The 24,965-nt window shown below is 37.8% G+C and overlaps 1 protein-coding gene across 1 annotated transcript in view; it reads right to left on the reverse strand.

The window, feature by feature from the left end:
- Window positions 1-24,965, reverse strand: part of LOC150077584 (uncharacterized) — a 246,973-nt gene that overhangs the window by 14,589 nt on the left and 207,419 nt on the right. The window contains exons 12-13 of the mRNA XM_090385952.1: window positions 17,874-17,976; window positions 17,520-17,704 (exon numbers count right to left, since the gene is read on the reverse strand). Of these exons, the coding sequence (XP_090242078.1) occupies window positions 17,520-17,704; window positions 17,874-17,976 (288 nt within the window). The remainder of the gene's footprint in view (window positions 1-17,519; window positions 17,705-17,873; window positions 17,977-24,965) is intronic.

The raw sequence follows: 24,965 nt of genomic DNA on the forward strand, positions 1-24,965 counted from the left end.
GTAGCACCTTTGGTCTCTTGCTCCCATTCAATTTGCCATATCTGATGTAGTCGTGTGGCAATTTGTCATTTCTCTGCCTTAATGTCATTGTCAAGGTTTGGGATTATGCCTAGGAAACCCATGAGATTCCTTTTTTAAGTCCATAATATAGCCCTTTTTTCGCAATTTCAAGGTGCAGTGGTAGGATACTAACTGTACAGCATGCTCTAGTTATTGTTAATAAGATTGTTAATATAGCTGTGCAACGGAACCATATGCCAGCACCATAGGAGATTACAGGTAAAAACACTGCTTTGTAAATGAGTGGCAGGGTTCTGTGCTTGAGACTCCAATCGGCTCGGCTGATTCTGGCAATCATTCTGGCATAGTTTTGGACTTTTTTAGCCAAGTATGACAGGTGTGGATAGAAAGTTAATGTAGAGTCTAGAATTATGCCTAAGTGTTTCAATTCTTGGACCATGTGAATTGAGGTATTACCTATTTTTATCACTGGTGGTCGTCTTATATTTAGATTTCCTTTCAGTAGGATACACTTAGTTTTTTTCTGCTGAGATTTTGGGCATGTGGGTTAGCGCCCATTCCTGTAGTTGTTTGAGTGCCGTGTTTGCTCTTTCTTCCACCACCCTTCTGGTGTTACCTTTTACAAATAAGACAAGGTCGTCAGCAAAGGTGACCCTGTCTGTAGGACCTAAATCTTTTGTAAGGAATTCATTAAGCACACAGGTCCAAAAGAATGGATCTAGTACTGAACCCTGTGGGCAACCTTTTGTAACTGGGAGTTTTATTACTTGGAACTGTGTGCAAACTACTACACGTCTATTACCAAGATACGTGTTTATACATTGATATAGATTTTTTGGTACATTTGTCTAGGAGTCTTCTGAGGATACTTGGCCACCAGAGGGTATCAAGTGCACCAGTGAAGTCAATAGATATTGCCAGCATGTACTTTTGATCACCATTATTTACTATTGTTAGGATATAGTGCAAGGATCCTCACAGTTGAGGATCCTTGCTTGAAAACAAATTACTGTTCAGATTTTAGGTTGGCTTCAGTATAATATAAATTAAGTCTATAGAGGAGTAGGCGTTCCATTATTTTTCCTAGAACAGGCAATAAAGTTATAGGTCTGTATGATTTAGGTTCAGCAGAATTTTTTCCCCGGATTCTTTAGGATTAATCTAATTATAGCCAGTTTCCATGCTTGTGAACAAACCCTCAGCCAAGTGATTAAATAAGTTCAGTAGAGTATCAGGAGAAATTTTTGCCAACTTTTTAATGGTTTCTATTTCAATTAAGTCAGGTCCAGGGCTCTTATTGTTTTTGGTTTTTAAGAGTGCTGCTTGAAGTTCTTCCATTGTGAAGGGTGGTTCTAGTGATATATTGCTATAATTTTTGTTGCTGGCCATTATGCCACTCTGAGCCTGGGTTAACCCCTGGTTCTCAGACTGGAATAAATGATCTAATATGTTATTTACGGAGTCCATCCAAGTGTGAGTTGCAGTTCCATCTGCCTTAGTTGTAGAGCTCACCACATCACCTCTTGGCAGTTTGTTGGTGACAATCCTGTAGACAACACCCCAAGGGTTGGCGTTACTGGATGTCCCCACCAAGGCCCGCCAACATTCCTTCTTTTTTGTCCTTATTAGAGCAGTATATAAGTTTCTGAGATTCCTATAGGAATATCTCAGAGCATCAACCTCATTCTGGGACTAAGTTGCCCTTGCTCTCTGGAAGTATTTTCTGGCCTGGTGCACCCTTTGCCAGAGTATATCAAGTTCAGGACACCACCAGGAATCAGCATTTCTTCAGTTTTCTTTTGAGTATTGCTAGATTGGATGCTTTTTGAAGCATAATTGTGACATTTACGTTGTGTTCATCTGGGCTATAGTTGTTATGTATCTGAGTCTGCTGCTGTTCTATTTGGTTTTGGATTTCATCTATTGATATATTGCTATAATTTTTGTTGCTGGCCATTATGTCATTTACGGACATAATGTCCAGCAACTGTGAAGGTCTGCCAGTTGGCTTTCTTTTTGTATCTGATTATATCTTGAGACGGCTGTATCTGGCTGTCTATTTGTGTCTTTAAGGTAAAAGTTATAGCCTTATGGTCTGAGGTGGTCCAAGCTTCTTGGACCATCCAATCTGTAATTTTGGTAGATATGGAAGTAGTGGCCAAAGTTATAGCTATATCACTTTCCCACAGTGTACTACTGTAGGTAGGTAGGTTGTGGGGTCTATTTATTAACTGTAGGGTAGAAGTAGCTAGGTAGTCTGTTAGTAGTTGGCCATTATGTGTTTCTGGTCTGTCAACTATACGGCTGTGCCAAAGGCTTGACCAACAGTTAGAATTAGCATTAGCATTAGTAGAGGCATATGATGCAAGAAAGCAAGCTTATTCAGCATCAGCCAAAAAAAAAAAAAAAAAAAAAAAAACACCACTCCCATTTCACCCCTCCGTTTGTTCGAAATACCTGTCCAGTTGAGCTTTAAATTTGTTTAGGCTATCAACTTCAACAACAAGTGATGGAAGTCGGTTCCACCAACCAACCACCCGCTGGCCAAAGGCAAATTTCCGCACATCTATCCGACATCCGTCCTTCCTCAATTTGAATTTATGCCCTCTGAGGTGATTATTCTGAGCAAGATGAAGAATCCCATTGGCATTGAGCATGCTCAAACCATTCAAAGCCTTATACACCTCTATCAGATCACCTCGCCGGTGCCTAGTTTCCAGACTGTAATTTGCAAAACTTAAGCCTTTCTTCGTAAGAGCAACCCTTTGTTCCATTCACTAATCTTGTTGCCCTTCTCTGTACCCGTTCCAGCAGCTCTACATCCTTCTTGAAATGAGGCCTCCAGACCTGTATACAGCACTCAAGATGTGGCCTAACCATTGCCTTATACAAGGGAATAATCACCTCCTTATCCCTGCTAGAAAAATTCCTGTATATCATTGACAAGACACCATGAGCTACTCTTGCAGCTCGTCGTTGGCATCCATGGAGACTATTATCTTGGAATGTGGAAGAATTGTCAGTACATTTTGTAGATAATGAATGCTGGGATTTATATCCTCTCCTGGCCTACAGTAGAGAGATACAACATGAAAGGATCCTGTTTGACTAATTATTTGTGCACAAACTGCTAATGGCACACATAGACAGTGACACACATTGTAACTGTAAGAGAAGAATGCAAAGTGGGATGATCTGCAAGATTCCTATTCTTGTATTCCTTGGTTGGGTTATGGTTTAAATCTTTCGATTTTGATGTTTTCTCAGATTGCGTCAGTGAAACTATTCTTGTAGAGCTGAAATCCTTTATTCCATACTTCACCTTAAAATCTCATCCTTTAACTAAACCTTGGTTTTCTGATAAGCGTGTTAAGGCTGTTAAAGATAAGCTCCGAAAAAGCGATAAGTGTTTGCCTTTTTATTTACCTAATTGTTATTTAATATTGTACTTTATACGTAGTCTTATAGTAATTGTTAGGATGGTTATTTTTATTTTTAATTTAGATAAAGAGATTTTGTAGATTACTACTTAATATACGTAAAACCGTTATTTCGTTCGAATCTTGCAGCCATTGTTTTTGTATAGAGTAGCAGGGAATTCAAATTTTTAATTGTGGTAACTAGGCAGCTCTAACGTATAATTATATAGCGTAATACGCATCACTGCATTTAGGATTCTATTAGATAGCATAATAAAAAAAGTAAAGTGCAGCCATTATCAACCCACTGCAGGATGGAAGCCTCCGCAACAATTCATGTTGAGGGAAATGGACCATAATCTGCCACGCTAGTCCAGTGCGGGTTGGCAGATCAACCGTATTCAGCAGTCAGGGGCTTGAACCCCGGTCTACTCAGAGAGCGTGTGCTACTGCACTCTCGCTCCTGCCCACTCAGCTACGGAGGCCGTTGATAGCGTAGTAGTAACAATTAATTAATTAAATTTATTAATCTTCTTATTAATTTAAAATATCATGCCCCAGACTAGAGCAGCAAAGCAACGGGGCACAAAGTGGCAGCAGTGCTGTGACTCGAGGGAGAACTGTGAGAGGGGCAATTCTCCAACACATCACAGCCTAAAAAAATGTGCAACTTGTGAAATGTTTTCCGAACTCTCTGGAACAGAACATGATCTAGCCAAGGAGGATGTCTTTGTGTGTGTGCCAGGTGCAGGGAGTGTCTAGAAATTAGGCATCAACTCAGAGTTCTACTGGGCATGTATGAGAGCTTGAGGTGTAGGGTAGATGCCCTTGAAGAAATTAATATGAAGGGCACGTCAAGCTCTCAGCTGTCCAGCTCAATGCCAGAGCTCACTCCTGGGCATCAGGCAACACAGCAGCAATCTCCAAGGCAGAATGCGCTGGTCCCAAATTAACTAGTTATTGTTGGTGACTCTATTGTCAGGGAGACGGGGAATATATTGTGTATAAAGGATAGATGTAACAGGACCAGGGTATGTCTGCCAGGGGCAAAAGTTGATAACGTTGTAAAGCATATATCATCTTTTAAGGGCAGAAAAGGTGATATTGTTGTACACGTTGGGACCAATGACATTAAGAGTAGGATATCTACAGATTTACTTAACAAGTACAAGTCAATGTTGCAAAAAAGTCGAGAGTCACAGTTAAATTTGAAAGTGTCTCCAATTCTGCCCAGACACGATAGGAGGGAAAACATGATAAGAGCTTTGTCAATCAATTTGGCCCTTGAGTGAATGTGCCAGGTTCAAGGAGTAGAATTTTTTTCAGTGTGGTCTGTGCATGTTAACAGGAGAGAGTGCTTCTACAGGGATGGGATACACTTAAATAGAAAGGGTGCAAGAATTATTGCTAATGCTATCAAGGCAGTGTTAGGTGGTTCGGAAAACTGCTAGCTTGGGACGATTCACAGACTAAAAGGTTAAAAGTAGCCGCAGGCAGTGGTGAAGGTGATTCTTGCACTACTTCTATTAGAATAGGTAGTGACCTGGAACGAGGGGTGCTGGGGATTTCAGTGAGTGATGGCAGTCATCATGACACAGGTCAGTATATGGGATGTGTTAGAGTAACTACTAATAAGGATAGGTACATGTATACTTGCATGTATACCAATGCTAGAAGTATAGTAAATAAATTTGATGAATTTGAAGTGTTGGTCAAGACATCAAAGGCGGATATTGTTGGGATAGCAGAGATGTGGTGTCACACAGATATAAGGAATGCAGAACTGGAATTTGGGGAGTACAATGTGTACAGAAAGGATAGACAGGATAGGAATTGAGGAGGTGTTATGCTGTTAATTAAGAAAAATATAAAATTAAAAGAAGTGCATCCAGTTGATATAGATGAACAGTGCACTGTTGAGTCACTTTGGTTTGACATAAGCACTGTGAAAGCAAAAATAAGAGTAGGAGTGTGTTATAGGCCTAATGACTCAAATGAAAAGTACAGAGAAACAGAGTGGGCTAGTAAATCAGAATGTCTTATAATGGGGGATTTTAACTTCCCAGATAGTGACTGGAACTTGTGGGTTGGTCACTCACATACTAGTAACACTTTTGTGGATTTATTGGATGATTGTTTTTTGCAGCAGCATGTTCGAGAGGCAACCGGAGAGGGTAATACACTTGATCTTGTTATCAGCAGTGATCATTCGTGTATTAAGAATTTGCCGATAAAGGAACCACTAGGTGGCAGTGATCACAGTGTACTGATGTGGGATTTACTTAAAGATATAATTACAATCAGGGGTAAAGAAAAGAGTTTTTGCTTCCGTAAAGGTGAGTACAGTGGTCTCAGACAGTTTTTACATTCTGTACAGTGGGATCAACTGACGATGTTACCAACAGTAAATTCTAAGTGGGAAGCATTCAAGGAATTAATTGTGGAAGCTACTAAAAGTTTCATACCTATTAAGAAATATTGTTCAAGGTTTAGGCCTAAATGGTTATCAAATGAACTAATGAGAATCGTGACAGAGAAGAAAAATGCATGCGATGCATATAAATAATCAAGCGACTCAGAAGCCTATGGCAGATATAAGCTAGTCTGTAATCAGGTCACAAAGGAGGTTAGGCAGGCGAAGGCAGATTACGAGAAATCTTTGGCAAAAGATGCTAAGAAAAACAGCAAGGATTTCTTTACTTATATAAACTCTAAAAGGAAGGGGATGAATCTGATTGGTCCATTTGATATCGATGGTTCGACTGTTGATGATCCTGCTCAGATAGCAAACAAACTGAATGAGTATTTTGCATCTACATTCACACATGAGGATTGAAAGTGGCAGAAGGTTATCAAATTGTAGCAGGGTGCTTAATGATTTTGTAATAACTAAGAGCAAAGTGGAGGAGAAATTGTTGAAGTTAAACATAAGAAAGGCACCTGGGGTGGATGGGATCTATTCAGTTATATTAAAGGAGGCTGCAAAGCAACTAAGCAAACCCTTAGTCATAATTATGAAAGCATCCTTGGACTCAGGGGAGGTTCCCACTGAGTGGAGAGGTGCAAATGTATCCCCAATTCACAAAGGGGAATCGAAGGGTGACACGTTTAATTACAGACCAGTTAGTTTAACTTCTACTCCGGGTAAAATAATGGAGTCACTGGTTAAAGATGCATTGCAGGATCATCTAGACAAGACTGCAGCAATAATTCAGACACAGCATGGGTTTAAGGGAAAGTCTTGCTTGACAAATTTGATAGGATATTATGATGTGGTTACAAAGGAACTGGATGCAAAAAATAATTTTGATATCATGCATTTGGATTTCAGGAAAGATTTTGACACTGTTGCACATGGAATACTATTGTACAAATTGGAGCAGAATGGTATTAAGAGTAAATTGCTACAATGGATAAAAGGATAGTTGAGTTGGGTTTTGGGTTTTGGTTTTATTGGCGCATTAGCTACTCAGGCTATAATGCGCGGATAGTTGAGTGGGAGAAGACAGAACGTGGTAATTAATGGGTTTGTTTGTTTGTTATTTGGTTTTTAGGAGCATTAGCAATTAAGGCCTTGCTCCGGGATATGCGGTGGTCATTCTCTGAACTTTCCGCATCCTCCATATTTGGTGGTGACGGGCTCGAACCCCGGTCTAATCAAGAGGCATGTGCTACGCAATGCTGATCCTTCCCACCTGGCTATGGAGATGCCGGTAATTCACGGGTGCTGCTCTTCGTGAACAAATGTTATTAGTGGAGTCCCACAGGGTTCGGTGTTGTGTCCTCCGTTGTTCTGTATATTTATCAATGATACTGAAGGTATATTAGGCTTAGTGTCGAGGTTTGCAGATGATACAAAGGTTGGCAGGGTTGTTAATGACAGTAATAGCAGTGTGCTACTGCAACAGGATCTAGATAAATTGGGCAGATGGGCTAAGAAGTGGCAACTGAAGTTTAACCTTGACAAATGCAAAGTACTGCATATGGGTAGAAGTAACCCCAGAGAAACGTACCAACTGTGTGGTACTACACTTAAGGTGGTAGAAAATGAAAAAGACCTGGGAGTAATTGTGCAGTCAAATATGAAGTTTTCTGAGCAATGCAGATAGGCTGCCAGGGCAGGTCATGGAGTTTTGTCAATGATATATAGGAATTTTTGTAGAAGGGAAAAGGAGGTGATTGTCCCTCTGTATAAGGCAGTGGTCAGGCCATGCCTTGAGTACTGCGTACAGGTCTGGAGGCCTCATTTTAGGAAGGATGTAGATTTACTTGAGCGTGTATAGAGAAGGGCAACAAGACTGGTGAGGGGAATGAAGGGATCCTCTTACCAAGAGAGGCTTAAGTTCTGCAAATTGCTGTGGCTGGAGACTAGGCACCTGTGCGGTGATCTGATTGAGGTATACAAGGCCTTGAATGGGTTGAGCACGCTGAATTCTGATGGGATCCTTCCACTTGTTCAGATTACGAACCTAAGGGGGCATAAATTCAAATTAAGAAAAGACAGATGTAGATTAGATGTGCGGAAATTTGCCTTTAGCCAGCGGGTGGTTAATTGCTGGAACAAACTTCCATCTGTCATTGTGGAAGTTGATAGGTTAAATAAATTTAAGGAGGAACTGGACAGGGATTTGGAGGGAAAGCAGTGATTTTTTTTTTTTTTTTTTTGGCTGATGCTGCATAAGCTCATACACTTGCTTTCTTGCATCACATGGCATTACTACTACTACTACTATATGCAATGTTGCAAGCAAAAAGCAACATTCTTCTCAAGTCTTTGCATCTTTAGGTTAATTTTCTGCCAACAATAAAACTTACAACAATTGTAAAGCAGCTATCAATCAGACCAAACTAAATTTTGAACAGGCTAAGAGTAGAAAACTTGCCTCTTTTCCAAATGGTAGCTGAGCATTCTGGTCTCTTGACAAAACTACTGGCTGCAATTTTTGCCCATTCATACTTCCACCTCTGTTAATAACTGATGGTTCAATTGCCTACTCAACTAAAGTTAAAGCTGACTTACTAGCATCCTACTTTTCTTCTAACTCTTGTACTGATGATCTTGGTATAAACTGCTCCCTACCATTCTTAGTACACTCCATTCAATGTGTACCAGGATCGTCAAAAGGTATCACGTCAGAAGGACATCAGAAAAATTATGAACAATCCTAATCCCAATAAAGCTCTAAGGTCTTGACAATATTTCACGACTTGTTCTCAAAATCTTTGTCACCTGTTTACACCTTCTTATTCCACTGGTGCTTTTCCTTCTGCTTGGAAATTTGCTCATATCCAGCCAGTTCCTAAAAAAGGGTGACAAATTCTCTTGCCACCCTTTTTAGGTGGCAAGAGAATATTTATCGAATTATCATCCCATTGCACTTACCCCTACTCTTTCCCAAAGTAATGGACAAATCTACCTACTCCTAAACCACCTCAAAACTTTCCATCCGTTAATGATCACCAATATGGACTCTGTCTGTGTTGATCCACTGGTGGTAAAGTGGCTTATGTTAACCATCTATGGACAAATTCAAAGGAAAATTTGATGAAACTCAAGTATTTGCTCTTGACATTTCTAAGACTTTTGACTGGGTTTGGCATAAAGATCTAAATAAGCTTCCATCTCATGGAAGCTTATTTAGTTGACTGTTTTTTGCATTGTGTATACGCCGACCGGGCTAGCCGGGTGGGTAAAGTGCCTGCCTGGCAACCCAAAGGTCGCAGGTTCGAATCCTGCCTTGGGCTTGGATCAAAGTACTGCAAAAACCTTGGGAGGTGTATTATGGCCACTGAAACCGATGCACCAACAACTACAAAAAAAAAAAAAAAAAAGCATTGTGTATACAGTTTTCTCTCTACCGTCTTGCTGTGGGTGATGGTAGATAGCTCTGTATTCTAATTTCTCTACTAATGCTGATGTTCCCCAATCTTCGATTCTTTCTCTCACTCTTTTCCTTTTATTTATTAATGAAATTTTTCCACTGACTGGAATGCTATCTATAGTTTTGTTTTCCTGATGATAGCATATCACATTCTTCAACTTCTTGAATATACACCACCAATTCTTTAAATGCTGATCACAAGGTAATTCTCCATTTGGACAAAGATGGCAGTCTACTGCTCCTTCACTTATCCTTGATGACACTCAGATTTCTAAACAAGATCATATCTCTATAAGGGATTACCCTGACTTCTAATCTCTCTTGGCATAAACACATCACAAGCTTTGCTTCCTCTAGAACTAAAAATCTGGGTTTTATCTTTCATTCTTGGTATTTCTTTTCTCCTAAACAGCTACTACAACTACTATTCACTCTGCACGAATCACAAATCTGCCCTACAATAGAATATTGCTCACACTTCTGGGGGAGCTGGTGCCCCAAAAACCTCTCTGAGGCTTTTAGACTCCATTCAAAAGAGGGCAGTCAGGTTAATTAATGACAAATTATTAATGTTTAATTATCTAACAAAGTCTATCCATTCTCTGTTTCATCGATCTTCTGTTTCTGCTGCATACCTTTTCTGTACTTCCATGGGCACTTTTCTTCTGAATTATTTTCTATAATTCCCCCTTTCCTTTCCAAATCAGTCTGAATACATGCTGCAACCAGTCAGCATACATTTACTGTTGAACTTGTAACTCAGAGAAACAAGTTTTATTCTTCTTCCTCCTCATTTATCCCTTCCACTTGATCTGACATTTTCTGGAACAACCTTCCTTCAAATGTATCTCTTAAAAATTACAATCTATAGAAATTTAAGTCTAATGTCAGCATGTTTTTTTTTTTTTTTTTTTTTGTTAGTTGGCACATCGGCTTCTGAGGCCATAATACACCTCCCAAGGTTTTTGCATTTTTACTCTGATGCAAGCCCGGGGCAGGATTTGAACCCGCGACCTTTGAGTTGCCAGGCAGGCACTTTACCCACCTGGCTAGCCCGGTTGGCTGTCAACATGTATCTTCTGTCTTCTCAATCTTTAATCCTTACATATTAAGTATTATCGGTGCTAATACTTTTTGCATTTGGGATTCCACCAAAAAAAAAAAAAAAAAAACCTACCTTTCTGGAGCATAAACTGGAACACCCTAATACACTGAACAACGCAGACAATTCACAACATATTCAGCATCAAAAGGAATTTTTTTTTTTTTAAAAAGGAAAGGGAGACAATGTGACAAATTTGTGTATATAGGAAGCAGCCAAGGTCAACCTCTTCATCCCTCTAGTAATTTAAATGGAATTTATATACTATAGGAAATAAAAAATATTGCAATAAAAGAGAGAGAGAGAGAGAGACTATCATGCAGTGCAATATCATATTTAAAAAATAAACTATATAAACTATAAGTAATAAGCTATAGTAGCCTTTTATACTACTGTTGTAGTTCACTGCTACGAACAAAATACTATGTATATACATTGGCAGTTCTGTAGTGAATTCTAAATTCATAGTTTATTATGCCGTGTGCATTTATTTTTCTAGTACTATTAATATGTACATCATTTAGCATCTCTTATATTGTGTAATTATACTTCACAACTGGGTTGACATGATTGCCACACCGGGGGTACCTACCTACCCACCAAGGACAAGCCAATAAGCCTTGAAACAGTGCCATCTGGGTGATGGTAGTATCCTCCAAGAATAAGTAACAATAGTCTTCTCCAATGGTGAAGCATTACTTATTTGAGGAAGTGCAATCATGGTTTGTTATTTGATTTTTAGGAGCATTAGCAACTAAGGCCATATTGCTCCGGGATACGCAGTGGTCATTCCCTGACCTTTCCGCATCGTCCGTATTTGGTGGTGACGGGCTCGAACCCTGGTCTAATCAAGAAGCGTGTGCTACACACTGCTGCTCCTGCCCACCTGGCTACAGAGGCGCCTTGCAATCATTGTAACTCATTGTGAAGGTAGTCACAATATGAGATACGATTAAATTGATGCCTTTTACACTACTGTTGTAGTTCAGTACTTCAAACAAAATATTGTGTATATACATTGCAGTTCTGTAGTTGATCTCGTTATATAATATACTGTCAGAATTAAGAATCAAATTTTAAACTATTTGTTGCCTTTTTTTTATTTTTTTTTAAACTGATTGATGAAGTAAAGAGAACCATGTGCCCTCTGGTTTCTAGATTTTTTGCATATGTTCTAAGGCATTTAGATTTTCCTGCATGTATATACATATATATTTTTTTATTTATTTATTTATTATTTTTTTTTATGTAAATGTGTAATATAATTAAAAGTTATTGTCTGGCTATTTAGCTAATGGGAGGTGAAAATGGAAGGTAATTAAGGTAGAAATATACACTCTTGCCATTGTATTACACTAATAGCTCAGTGTGTGGAAGAATTTTAGTTATACAGCATATGATTGACGAATATAAAGCTGGTGCTCAGGTTATCTGGGAATGCAATTTTTTGTCTGTGTTAGTAGACAAATCAATGGCCCTGGACATACTAACACGGATGGGAAATTGCACTCCCAGATAACCTAAGCACCAGCTTTATATGCTTCAATCATATACTGTTTACTTTTCTACAACTAAAATTCTTCCACACTCTGAGCTACTAGTGTAATACGAGGGCAGGAGTGTCTATTTCTCTTCTAATTACTTTCCTAATTTCACCTCCCATTAGCTAAACAGCAGACAATGACTTTTAACTATATTATACAACATTTACATAAAAATAAAAATAGATACATACTTACTAGCTCTATCCATGAATTCAGTCACAAGATAGGCAAGCAGTTTAATGCAAATTACTTATACAAAAATCTCACAAATAATATATATATATATATATTTGAATAATGGCTTAAAAATTTTATAATACAATAACATAAAATAAAAAAAAAAATAAATAAATATTAAGCTATCATTAGAGGCAGCAAAATGCAAATCCTCCACATGATGTCCAGTACATACAGATAATTCATAAGCCAGTAGCATGGCAAAACTGTAGAGCGAAAGTTAACATAAAAATTAACATAAATTAAATCAACAGGGAGGGGAAAAGTAAAGGTAACAATACAGAAACCGTAGCTGCAGATCCCCAAATAATTTAGAGTTTAATTAAATCCAATTAATAATAATGAATCCATTTAAATTTAAAATACAGTAAACCCCCACTATTCGCGGTTGATGATTTAATATAAAATTAAACTAAAAAATGTGAATTTTAAAGCACCGTGAACATTTTCCGCCATAAAAAACATGGGCGTGGCTAAAATTATCTTTCCCGGTCAAAACAGCACTTAGTGGGTGGGGGGGAGAGGGGTGGCAAAATCGCAAGCGTGGATGTTTCTCGCTAATCCTTGTTCAGTATGTGTTATGCACTTGTCATGGAAGGTTTCGTCGTTTGCTTTTAATTTATACGCTTATAAATTGAATAAATTTATCAATTTATAAATTGATATGCTTACAAAAGTGATAAATCTACCGTTTTGCAGTGTAAAACAGACTTTTTTGAGTGTGTTAATGGAAGAAAGTGACTTTATTGTGGACAAGTTCTTTCTAACCCGTACAAAAATATGGCTACGAATAACAAGGGAAATGTGAAAAGATCGAAGAAGGTGATGACATTAGCGAATAAAATTGAGTTATTAGATAAAATTTCTAATGGTGAAAGTGTCTTCTCGGTGGCAAAACATTATAAAATCAATGAGTCAATGGTATGATCAATCAAAAAATCGGAAGAAAAAATCCGCCGTAGTGTACGTGAAAACACGCTAATTGCTTCAAAAATTTGTCTGTAACTCGTGATGTTAAATTAGAAAAAATGGAAAAAGCTTTAAATCTGTGGATAGAAGACCAAACTCAAAATAAAATTCCGTTAAGTTCACTCATCGTTCATGAAAAAGCAAAACTCCTTTATCAATACCTTAGCGAAACTGGTGATAGCACTGGCGGGATAAGTTTTTTTTGCTAGCAAAGGTGCTGGTTTGAAAGATTTGTTTGAAATTTCTAATAAATATTACATTTAATATTAAATTGTTTCTTATTTTCATTTCAATGCCATATGCTTGCATTTCACTATGTACTGTCTATGTACATAGTCATATTATGAAGGTACATATAATACATACATAGACAAAATTTTAGACTAGTTTTTCTTATATATTTCATACTTTGGAATGCAACCCCTTTATTACTATGAGAGCCATAACTCAGTATTTGCGTTTTCGGTATTCGCGGCATTTCTCAGGAACGTAACCCCCGCAAATAGTGGGGGTTTACTGTAATGCCAATTATATAATAATTTAGCGGTACCCCCCCCCCCCTTGTAAGGTACCAGTTCCTAGAGATGTGAAATATCACCAAAAAGGGACTAAAGCAAACTACTAAAAGAAAACAAAGTAATAGGCTGATCATTATGCCCCATATTGACAGAGGACCACGAGGCCAATAATGGTCATGGAATCGCTGCATTTCAATTGCTAGACAAATCATCACGAAGGTAAATAGATCAAAGGACCAAACCACCCCTTCCTCCTCCGATCGATCCACAAATGCAGAGGATTTGCATAACAGTGGTCCTTATGCAGCGAGAAATACAACTATAGAACAGACAGCACTCTAGAGCAGAGCCACACCACAGACATAATGTAAGCTTAGCCAACTTATATAGACAGAAAAAGAAATACAAATGGCGGCACAGGCGCTGCTTTTTGCATATCAACTCACTACTGTTTTTGTTTGTTTGTTATTTGATTTTTAGGAGCATTAGCAACTAAGGCCATATTGCTCCGGGATATGCGGTGGTCATTCCCTGACCTTTCCGCATCCTCCGTATTTGGTGGTGACGGGCTCGAACCCCGGTCTAATCAAGAAGCGTGTGCTACGCACTGCTGCTCCTTCCCACCTGGCTACGGAGGTGCCAACCCACTACTACCACCTGAGTTATATTTGAATAATGGCTTAAAATTTTCATAATACAATAACATAAAATAAGAAAATAAATAAATATTAAGCTATCATCATTTTCTTATTCTATGTTATTGTATTATAAAATTTTTAAACCATTATTCAAATATAACTCAGGTGGTAGTAGTTGGTTTATATGCAAAAAGCAGCGCCTGTGCCGCCATCTATATTTCTTTTTCTGTCTATATAAGCTGGCTAAGCTTACCTTATGTCCGTGTAGAGTGCTGTCTGTTCTATAGTTTATTTCTCGCTGCATAAGGACTACCGCTATGCAAATCCTCTGCATTTATGGATCGATCGGAGGAGGAAGGGGTGATTTGGTCCTTCGATCTATTCACCTTTGCGATGATTTGTCTAGCGATTGAAATGCAGCGATTCCATGACCATTATTGGCTTCTTGGTCCTCTGTCGATATGGGGCATAAAGATCAGTCTATTACTTTGTTTTCTTTTAGTAGTTCGCTTTAGTCCCTTTTTGGTGATATTTCACATCTCTAGGAACTAGTACCTTAAGGGGGGGGGTACCGCTAAATTATTATATAATTGGCATTATTTTAAATTTAAATGGATTCATTATTATTAATTGGATTTAATTAAACTCTAAATTATTTGGGTGCCTGCAGCTATGGTTTCTGTCTTGTTACCTTTACTTTTCCCCTCCCTGTTGATTTAATTTATGTTAATTTTATGTTAACTTTCGCTCTACATTTTGCCATGCTACTGGCTTATTTATTATTGTTATATGAATTATTTGTTATATATATATATATATATATATATTATATACACATATATCAGGGGCATCACGTGCCCATTTAGGTTGGGTGTGGTTTAATGGGGGGGGGGGAGAGTTTTATGCAACCTGTGCTACAAAATTCATGTTGATTTGAACTTATGATTGCAATTTTAAAGACGTGTGACATTTTACTTATTTATACACCAGTTCCAATCTCCTGTTTTGCCTTCAGAATTGTGTTAGTGCACAACATAAAATGAAGGTCTTTTCTTCAGTTCCACCAGCAATGTCTTTTCAATGGAGAGTAAACTTAGGCCACATAACCTTTCCTGCATTTGTGATCCTCTATAACACGTATGTATTCTCTTCATAGCCGAAAAAGAATGCTCGAATTTAGCAGTAGAACTCTGAATCATCATGATAAGTTCTGCTAATTTATAAATTTCCTTGAATGAAACCTAAAGCTGATTTTCTTGTATGAATTTTAATAAGTGATGCACTGGTTTCCTCGCAAATTCACCAAAAGAAAAGAGTACTTTTAGTTCATTTTTCAAGCGAATGTAGTCAAAAACTGATCCATAGAGATCCTTTAATTTTTCTAGAATACCGTCAGGAAAAGTTTTCGCATACTGATCATATCGTTAGCTACAAAGGAGTTGAAAAAATTCAAGTTTTGAAAGTAAAGAGTATCCTTCTTCCATCTCCAGGCACATGCAGTTGACTATTTACATGCTCTTCTCCTCTTCTTCAGATCCTTTTTGTCTTTTAGGCTTTGGCTCCTCAACCGTATGCTTTTCCTTTGCAGAAACCCAAATATCAAATCCACGTTCCTTGTTATTCCTAAGCTATTTCATAGTATCATGCACCTTTTCACAACAGCACAATATATCACAGGATGAAGTTTGCAGTATATTATTCAAGACATCAGTATAGCCAAAGAGAACAGAAAAAATTTGTAGCAACAAAATTGTTTGAAAATCTTGCAAAAAATACAAATTTGATTACAGCATCCACGTCCCATTCCCCAGAATTCTCCACAATGTGTTCAAAAAATTCAGTAAGTTGAATTCTCTGACATTTTACTGTTTGTTAAACAGGAAGTAAAGTTTCATCTGGTTAGTGCGACGGAGGGTAAGTTTTTAGCATCAAAATCTTGCAAATAATGTACTCTTTTAGCATTAGCATTAGTAGAGGCATATATGATGCAAGAAAGCAAGCTTAATGCAGCATCAGCCAAAAAAAAAAAAATTTTTTTTTTCTGATGATTTAGAAAAATATGCTGCCAATCCACTGATAGTTTGGAAAAACAATCTATATTCCTTGATATTCAAGAGGCTTTGCTTCAGAACTAAGTTCAAAATGTGGGAGTAGCAATGTGTAAATATTGCTAAAGGATAGGCCACATTAACTTTACTCTGCAACACATTAATATGCCCACTCATGACACAGGCACCATCATAAGTTTGGCAGACCAACTTGTCCTTAATATTAAATTCCTAAACTCTGTTTACAACATGTTTAAAAGGACCACTAGACGTTCTATGATCACTTACGTCTGTAAATCCAATGAAACTTTTGTGTATTTGCCCATTATGGACAAAACGGAAAACAGTTGATAGCTGCAATTTTGACATGACATCAGAAGTTTTATCCAGAAGAATGTAGAGGAAGAAATTTCACAAATGTAGAGGAAGAAATTTCTTTCTTTACAGCATCTTTAACCACATCAGATACAGCATTAATGATATCATTTTGTACTGTGGAAGAAGTTCCTCGAAATACAGTCGATGCCTTTAAATGATTGTCTAAAAGAGGATCATACTCACAGACCACATTTCAAAATTCTATATAATTCTCTCGATTAGCTGAATCTTCAGACGCATCATGACCTCTCAAAGGAAGCTCTTGCTTGGACAAATAACATACAGCATCAATTACGCTGGAATGAGTACGGAGAAGGGCAACAAGATTAGTGAATGGAACAAAGGGGTACTCTTACGAAGAAAGGCTTAAGTTTTGAAAATTACAGTGTCTGGAGACTAGGCACCAGCGAGATGATCTGATAGAGGTGTATAAAGCCTTGAATGGTTTGAGCATGCTCAATGCTGATGGGATTCTTCCTCTTACTCAGAATAATCACCTGAGAGGGCATAAATTCAAATTGAGGAAAGACAGATGTAGGATAGATGTGCAGAAATTTGCCATTAGCCAGAGGGTAGTTGGTAGTTGGTCTAAATAAATTTAAGGCTCAGCTGGACAGGTATTTCGAACGAATGGAGGGGTGAAGTGGAAGTGTATTTTTTTTTTTTTTTTAGGCTGATGCTGTAAGCTTGCTTTCTTGCATCATATGCCTCTACTAATGCTAATGCTGATTAATCTTTTTAAAATGTGTCTATTTATCTTTACTTGTTCATTACGACTGCTAATTTCAATTTTTCTTTGACTGTCAACAAACATGTCAATTCTTTGTTTTTCAAACATGCTAAGATTTAAAAATGACTGAACGTGTGGTTGGGAGCACTCATGTTTTTGCACTGCTGCAGCTAAACGATTGATATCACAATACCCATACTTATTACAAACACCTTTCTCTTTGGAGAATAATAAACAAGGCCTACAAAAAATAAGCCTTGACTGCACTTCAACATCCAATTAACCATTCTACTGTATAGTATTGGGAAACAGAGAAATGTCTCATGTATTCAGTTTTTGCATCTTTCAGCTTGCACAGTAAATTTGGAAGAGGAGGACAAGACTTACTTTCTTCCACTATGTTCATAAAATTCGCAAAATCTCTGGCAGAAAACGGGACATTTAGTATGTTGTCAACACTGTTTCCCATTGTAAATATGGGCAAAAAAAGCTATAAATTATATCTACAAAAATTATAAATATAAATGTATATTAAAAAAAATTGTGTAAATCGGTGTCATAAACACGTCGGTTCACACTTTACGCACGCAAAACAGACGAAACTCAGAAAACAAAAACTCATAACACTCGCAACCACTACTTTTGGGTGCTGTTGCCTCAGCACACACCCTGCCATGCCTTCTGGATGGTTTAAAACCACTGGAAGGCTACGAATTTGACTGCTGCGCCATTTGTAAATTTGTTTAGATGGCTCAAAGATGTCTATATTTGTGAATGCACACCCGGCTATTAACAAGGCTATTAATGCGAATGTGATACGATGATATGATGTATACACACAGATATAAGCAGTGCAGAATTGGAATTTGGGCAGTACAATGTGTACAGAAAGGATAGACAGGGTAGGAAGGGAAGAGGGGTTAATGCTGTTAGTTAAGAAACACAAAATCTAAGGAAATGCATCTAGTTGACATGGGTAGACAATGCAATACTGAGTCTGTTTGGTGTGACATAAATGCTGGGAAAGGAAAAATGAGAGTAGGAATGTATTATAGGACTAATGACTCTGATGAGTACAATGAACAGATGTGCGAAGAAATAAACAGTGAGCCAGTAAATCAGAATGTCTTGTAATGGGATTTTAACTGTTATTGTTATTATTGTTATTATTAGCTAAATGATGCAAGGAAGCCTGAGGCTTATGCTGCACCAGCCAATTCCCGAGTTACCCCGAGAGAGAGAGAGAGAGATAAAAGTAGAAGGAAATCACCAAGAAAGAGAAAAATGATGATATCCAGCTCAGGACCCTGGGTGTGCCAAGCCCATACTCACCAGATGTGAGCCCCTGGAGGTAACTTTCCAGTTATTAACTGGAACTTGTGGGTTGGTCACTCCCATGCTAGTAAGACTTTTGTGGATTTATTGGAGGATGTTTTCTACAGCAACATGTTCAAGGGGCAACCAGAGGGAGTAATACTCTTGATCTGATTATCAGCAGTGATTATTCATGAGTTAAGAATTTGCAGATAAAGGAACCACTAGAGACAGTGATCACAGTGTAATGATGTGGGATTTACTTAAAGATGTAACTACCATCAAGGGTAAAGGGAAGGGTTTTTATTTTCATAAAGGTGACTACAGTGCTCTCAGACAGTTTTTAAATTCTATACAGTGGGATCAACTGATGATGATACCAATGGTGAATTCTAAATTGGAAGCCTTCAGGGATTTAATCTTGGAGGCTACTAGGCTTTTCATACCAACAAAAGAAATACTGTTCAAGGTTCAGGCCTAAATGGAGTCAGATAAATTAATGAGGCTCATAGCAGAGAAGAAAAATGCATGGGATGCATATAAATTATCAGACGACACAGAAGCCTACAGCAGATATAAGCTAGTCTGAGTCACAAAGAAGGTTAGGTAGACAAAGTCAGATTACGAGAAAACTTTGGTAAAGGATGGAGAGAAAAACAGAAAAGAGTTCTTTACTTATGTAAACTGTAGAAGGGATGAATCAGATTAAGGATTGAATGAATCAGATTGGACCACTTTGACTATTGATGATCCTGCTCAAAAATCTGATAAACTGAATGAGTATTTTCATCTACATTCACACATGAGGAGTTATTCAAGGAAGGGAAGGAATGCCGGAAGTTTATCAAACTCTAACAGGGAGCTAAGTGATTTTGTAATAACTGAAAGCAAAGTAGAGGAGAAATTGTTGAAGTTAAACATAAAAAACGCACCTGGGATGGATGGAATATATCCAGTTATATTGAAGGAGGCAGCAAGAGAAGTTAGCAAACCCATAGCCATAATTATGAGAACATCCTCAGAGTCAGGGGAGATCCCGATGGACTGGAGTTGTGCAAATGTATCCCCAATTCACAAAGGGGGTTCAAAGGGTGACACAAATAATTATAGATCTGTTAAGTTTAACTTCTGTTCCTGGAAAAATAATGGAGTCACTGGTTAAAGAGGTGATACAGGATCACCTCGACAAGACAGCAGTAATAGTTCAGACACAGCATGGGTTTGTTAAGGGAAAATCTTATCTGACCAATTTGTTTGGATACTACAATGTAGTCACAAAGGAACTCAATGCAAAAAATAATTTTGATATTATATACTTGCATTTCAGGAAAAACTTTTGATACTGTTGCACTGGGAAGACTGCTGTAAAAATTGGAGAGGTATGGCATTAAGAGCAAGATGCTGCAATGGATAAAGGAATGGTTGAGTGGGAGAGAGCAGAGAGTGGTAATAAATGGAAGCTGCTCTACATGGATTAATGTTATTAGTGAAGCATTGAACCCCAGGGTTCAATGCTTCACTAATAACATTCACTTCACTGATATCGATGAAGGTATATCAGGCTTAATGTCGAAGTTTGCAGTTGATAATACAAAGGTTGGCAGGGTTGTTAATGACACTAAAGACAGTATGCACTGCAACAGGATCTAGAAAAGGTAGGAAGATGGGCTGAGAAGTGTCAACTGAAGTTTAACATTGACAAATGCAAAGTACCGCATATGGATAGCAGTAACCCAATAGAAATGTACCTAGTGTGTGGTACTACACTCATGGAGGTGGAAAATGAAAAAGACCTGGGGGTAATTGTGCAGTCAGATATGAAGTTCTCTGAGCAGTGCAGATGGGCAGCAAGAGCAGGTCATGGAGTTTTGTCGATGATATATAGGAATTTTGCTAGCAGAGACAAGGAGGTGATTATCCCTTTGTATAAGGCAACAGTCAGGCCACACCTTGAATACTGCATACAAGTCTGGAGGCCTCATTTCAGGAAGGATGTAGAATTGCTAGAACGAGTACAGAGAAGGGCAACAAGATTGGTGAGAGGAATAAAGTGGTGCACCTACAAACAAAGGCTTAAAGTTCTGCAAGTTGCAGCATCTGGGGACTAGGCACCTGCAAAGTGATCTGATTGAGGTGTATAAGGCCTTAAATGGTTTGAGAAGGCTCAATATTGATGGGTTTCTTCCGCTAGCTCAGACTAAGAACCTGAGGGGGCATAGATTCAAATTGAGGAAAGACAGTTGCAGAATAGATGCGTGGAATTTTGCCTTTAGCCAACGGGTAGTTGATTGCTGGAACAGACTTCCATCTGTTGTTGTGGAAGTTGATATTTTAAATAAATTTAAGGTCTAACTAGACAAACATTCGAAGTTACCGGATGGGCAAAATGGGAAGATTTTTTTTTTTTTGGTTTTTTGGCTGATGCTGTCTAAGCTTGCTTTCTTGCATCATATGCCTCAACTAATGGTAATGCTAATGTTTATGTGCCGAAACTTCTCTTCTTCATGAAACATTGTATATTGGTTTTAATTTTAGGAATAACATGAAGCCAGCAATTACGGCAATCTTTAACATAAAAAAATGTAAAAATATAATATCGGTGACAATGTGATTCAATGGGTGTGCACCACACACCTAGCACACCCTGAATACATGCCTGATATATATATATATATATAGTGATATTCAAAAATGAATGCCTGACCAGAGGGACTTATTTAAGACAAAAGATATAACTAAGAAAAGAGACAAAAAGAATATAAGTATAAAAGAAGAAAATGGAGGAAAGTCTAGAAAAGAATGCAGAAAAGCAAATAAAAGGGTATAAGTAAATATGTGGAGATGCAATATATGCATATTGGAAGAGGGAGTGCTCGCTCCAAAATATTTCTTCATAGTGAACTCCAGTATATTCACTAATGCATGTTCCTCAATCACTGTTAATAGTATTTGTTCTTACTACTAAATATAATCCTTGCAACCAGCTTATGGTAAAAAATTAAGCAAAGCCACTTAAAATTTCTATATTATCTATATTAGATAGTATGAATCAGAGCTGTACTACTCAATATGTTCTACGTTAATAATAATATTAGTAAAATGATAAGAGGAGTTGTTGTACCGGTAAGTTGTCGATTTTTTCGTTTTTTTCCGTTTTAATTTCTGGAGGGTATCATACGGAAGTGTTCTACGCACTATATTGAGATAAACTCCTCTTATTATTTTACTAATATTATCTATATGTATTCTGGAGTGTAGTACTACACAGTTGGCACGTTACTTTGGGGGTACTGCTACCCATATGCAGTACTTTGCATTTTCCAATGTTAAACTTCAGTTGCCACCTCTCAGCACATCTGCACATCCCTTTTCTAGATCCTGTTGCAGTAGCATACTGTCATTAACACTGCCAACCTTAAAGAAGAAAATAATACAGAATAAATTACTGGCTTAATTAGAATTAAAATTCTAATTACTGGATTTACTGCCAACCTTTGTATCATCTGCAAACTTTGATATTAGGTCTGATATACCTTCATCAATATCATTGATAAATATAAAAAACAAAAATGGTCCCAACACCAAACCCTGGAGGCCACCAATAACGTAATCCATGAAGAGCAGTGTCCATTGATTACCACTTTCTGTCTTCTCCCACTCAACCATTCTTTTATGCATAGCAGCAACTTTTCCTTAATGCCACACTACTCCAGTTTGTACTGTAGCCTTCTGTGTGCAACAGTATCAAAAGTTTTGTGAAATCCAAATATATGATATGAAAAAATTATTTTTTGCATCCAGTTCCTTTGTGTCCACATCACAGTATCCAATCAAATTGGTGAGGCAAGGTGTTCCCCTTAACAAACCCAAGTTACAGACTTGTTAGTTTAACTTCTGCTTCTTTAACCAGTGACTCCATCACTTTCCCTGAAGCAGAAGTTAAACTAACAAGTCTGTAATTACTCGTGTCACCCTTTTTTGTGAATTGGAGATACATTTGCACTTTTCCAATCTGTGGGAACCTCTCCTGAGTCTGAGGAAGTTCTCATAATTATGACTAAGAGTTTGCTTACTTTCTTTGCCACCTCTTTTAATATAACTGGATAAATCTCATCCAGCCCAGGTACCTTTTGTATGTTTAACTTTAACAATTTCTATTCCACTTTCCTCTCAGTTATTACAAAATCATTTAACTTCCTGTTAGAGCTTGATAAACTTTTGGCATCCCCTTCCCTAAAAAATTCCTCATGTGCAAATGTAAATGCAATAATACTCTTTTAGTTTGTCAGCAACCTGAGTAAGACCATCCAGTCGAATCATTGATATCAATCAGACCAAGTTGATTCATCCCTGTCCTTCTAGTGTTTGCATAAGTAAAGAAGTATTTTCTGTTTTTCTTTACATTCTTTGCCAAAGCTTTCTCATAATCTGCATTCACTTGCTGTTGTTGTTGTTATTTGGTTTTTAGGAGCATTAGCAACTAAGGCCATATTGCTCCGGGATATGCGGTGGTCATTCCCTGACCTTTCCGCATCCTCCGTATTTGGTGGTGACGGGCTCAAACCCCGGTCTAATCACATTCACTTGCCTGACCTCCTTTGTGACTTGATTACAGACTACTTTATTTCTACAATAGGCTTCTGTGTCACCTGATAATTTATGTGCATCCCGTGGATTTTTCTTTTCTGCCACGAGTTATTATTATTATTAGTCATATGGTGCAAGGAAGCCTGAGGCTTTTGCTGCACCAGCCAAAAAAAAAAAAAAAAATTTCTTAGTTACCCTGAGAGAGAGAGAGAGAGAGAGAGAGAGAGAGAGAGAGAGAGAGAGAGAGAGAGAGAGAGAGAGAGGGAGAGAGAGAGAGAGAGAGAGAGAGAATTACCAAAAAAGAGAAGAATGATCATATCCAGCTCAGAACCTGAGTGTGCCAAGCCCATACTCACCAGATGTGAGTCCCTGGGGTCATCTGACATCCATTTAGGCCTATACCTTGAAGGGTATTTCTCAGTTGGTAGAATTTATTCAGATATGTTATGAACATCTTGAATACATACACAACATTTTAATATCTATTTTTAAGAAGAGTTTAGGGTGAAAGCTTGACACTATAGGAAATTTACTAGACAAACAAGTTTGTACAAAGCATTATTTTAGTTCATAGTAAGTCACTGAAGTAGGTGCAATGGCATCATTTTTGTTGAATCTCATATTGTGAATGCCTTCACAAAAAAGTTGCCTGGTATTACATTATCTTGAATAAGCAACTCTTTGCCAGTAGAGAAGCCTAATTATTATTCTCAGTGGATACCACCATCCAGACAGCACAATTTCGAAGCATGTTGGCCTATCATCAGTGGGTAGGCAGGTACCCAGGTGATACAATGAGTGACAGCCCAGTTATGAAGTTTAACCCCACAATATGAGAGAGGCCAGATGGTGTGAGATAGTAAAGTACTAAAAAGGGTTTAGGCTGAAAGCCTCACACTACAGGAAATTTGCTAGATGAAAAAGCTAGTGCAAAGGAATCATTTTAGTTCGTAGTAAATAATCAAAGTAGGTGAAATGGCATCTCTTTTGTTACATCATATTACACAGTTTAGCATAACTGGTATGTTTTCTTGAACTAGAATGCCATACACACTACTTTATTTAAAATCAATTATATTTTATTTGTTGTTACTTGTAGAAGACACATTAAAGGAACAGTGCCGATTCAAGGAAATGGATTAAACAAATTAAGCTGCTTTAATTCTATGAAATTAATGAACTGTTTTCACCTGTTCTTTTAGCTCTTTATGATAACTTCAAGTATAAGGTGGGTGTCCTCGAAGGAATTAAAATGTGGACCCATTAAGCTCTCCAGAGCCTAACTCAATGCCAAAGCTTACACTTGTGCATGAGGCAACAAAGTGGCAAACCCCAAGGCAGAATGTGCAGGTTCCACAGGAGGTAAATTATTGTCAACGACTCTATAGTCAGGGAAAGAGGAAATATATTGTCCAAAAAGGATAGATGAAATAGGACCAGGGTGAAGAGTAGATGACATTGTAGAGTAGATATCATCTTTTAAGGGAACGAAAGGTGATATGGTTGTACATGTTGGCACTAATGATATTACAAGTAGGAGATCTGAGGTCTTACTTAACAGGTACAGAGCAATGTTGG

The sequence above is a fragment of the Mastigoproctus giganteus genome, chromosome 12, assembly GCF_048544385.1.
Source record: "Mastigoproctus giganteus isolate SK-2022 chromosome 12, ASM4854438v1, whole genome shotgun sequence".
NCBI lineage: Eukaryota > Metazoa > Arthropoda > Arachnida > Uropygi > Thelyphonidae > Mastigoproctus > Mastigoproctus giganteus.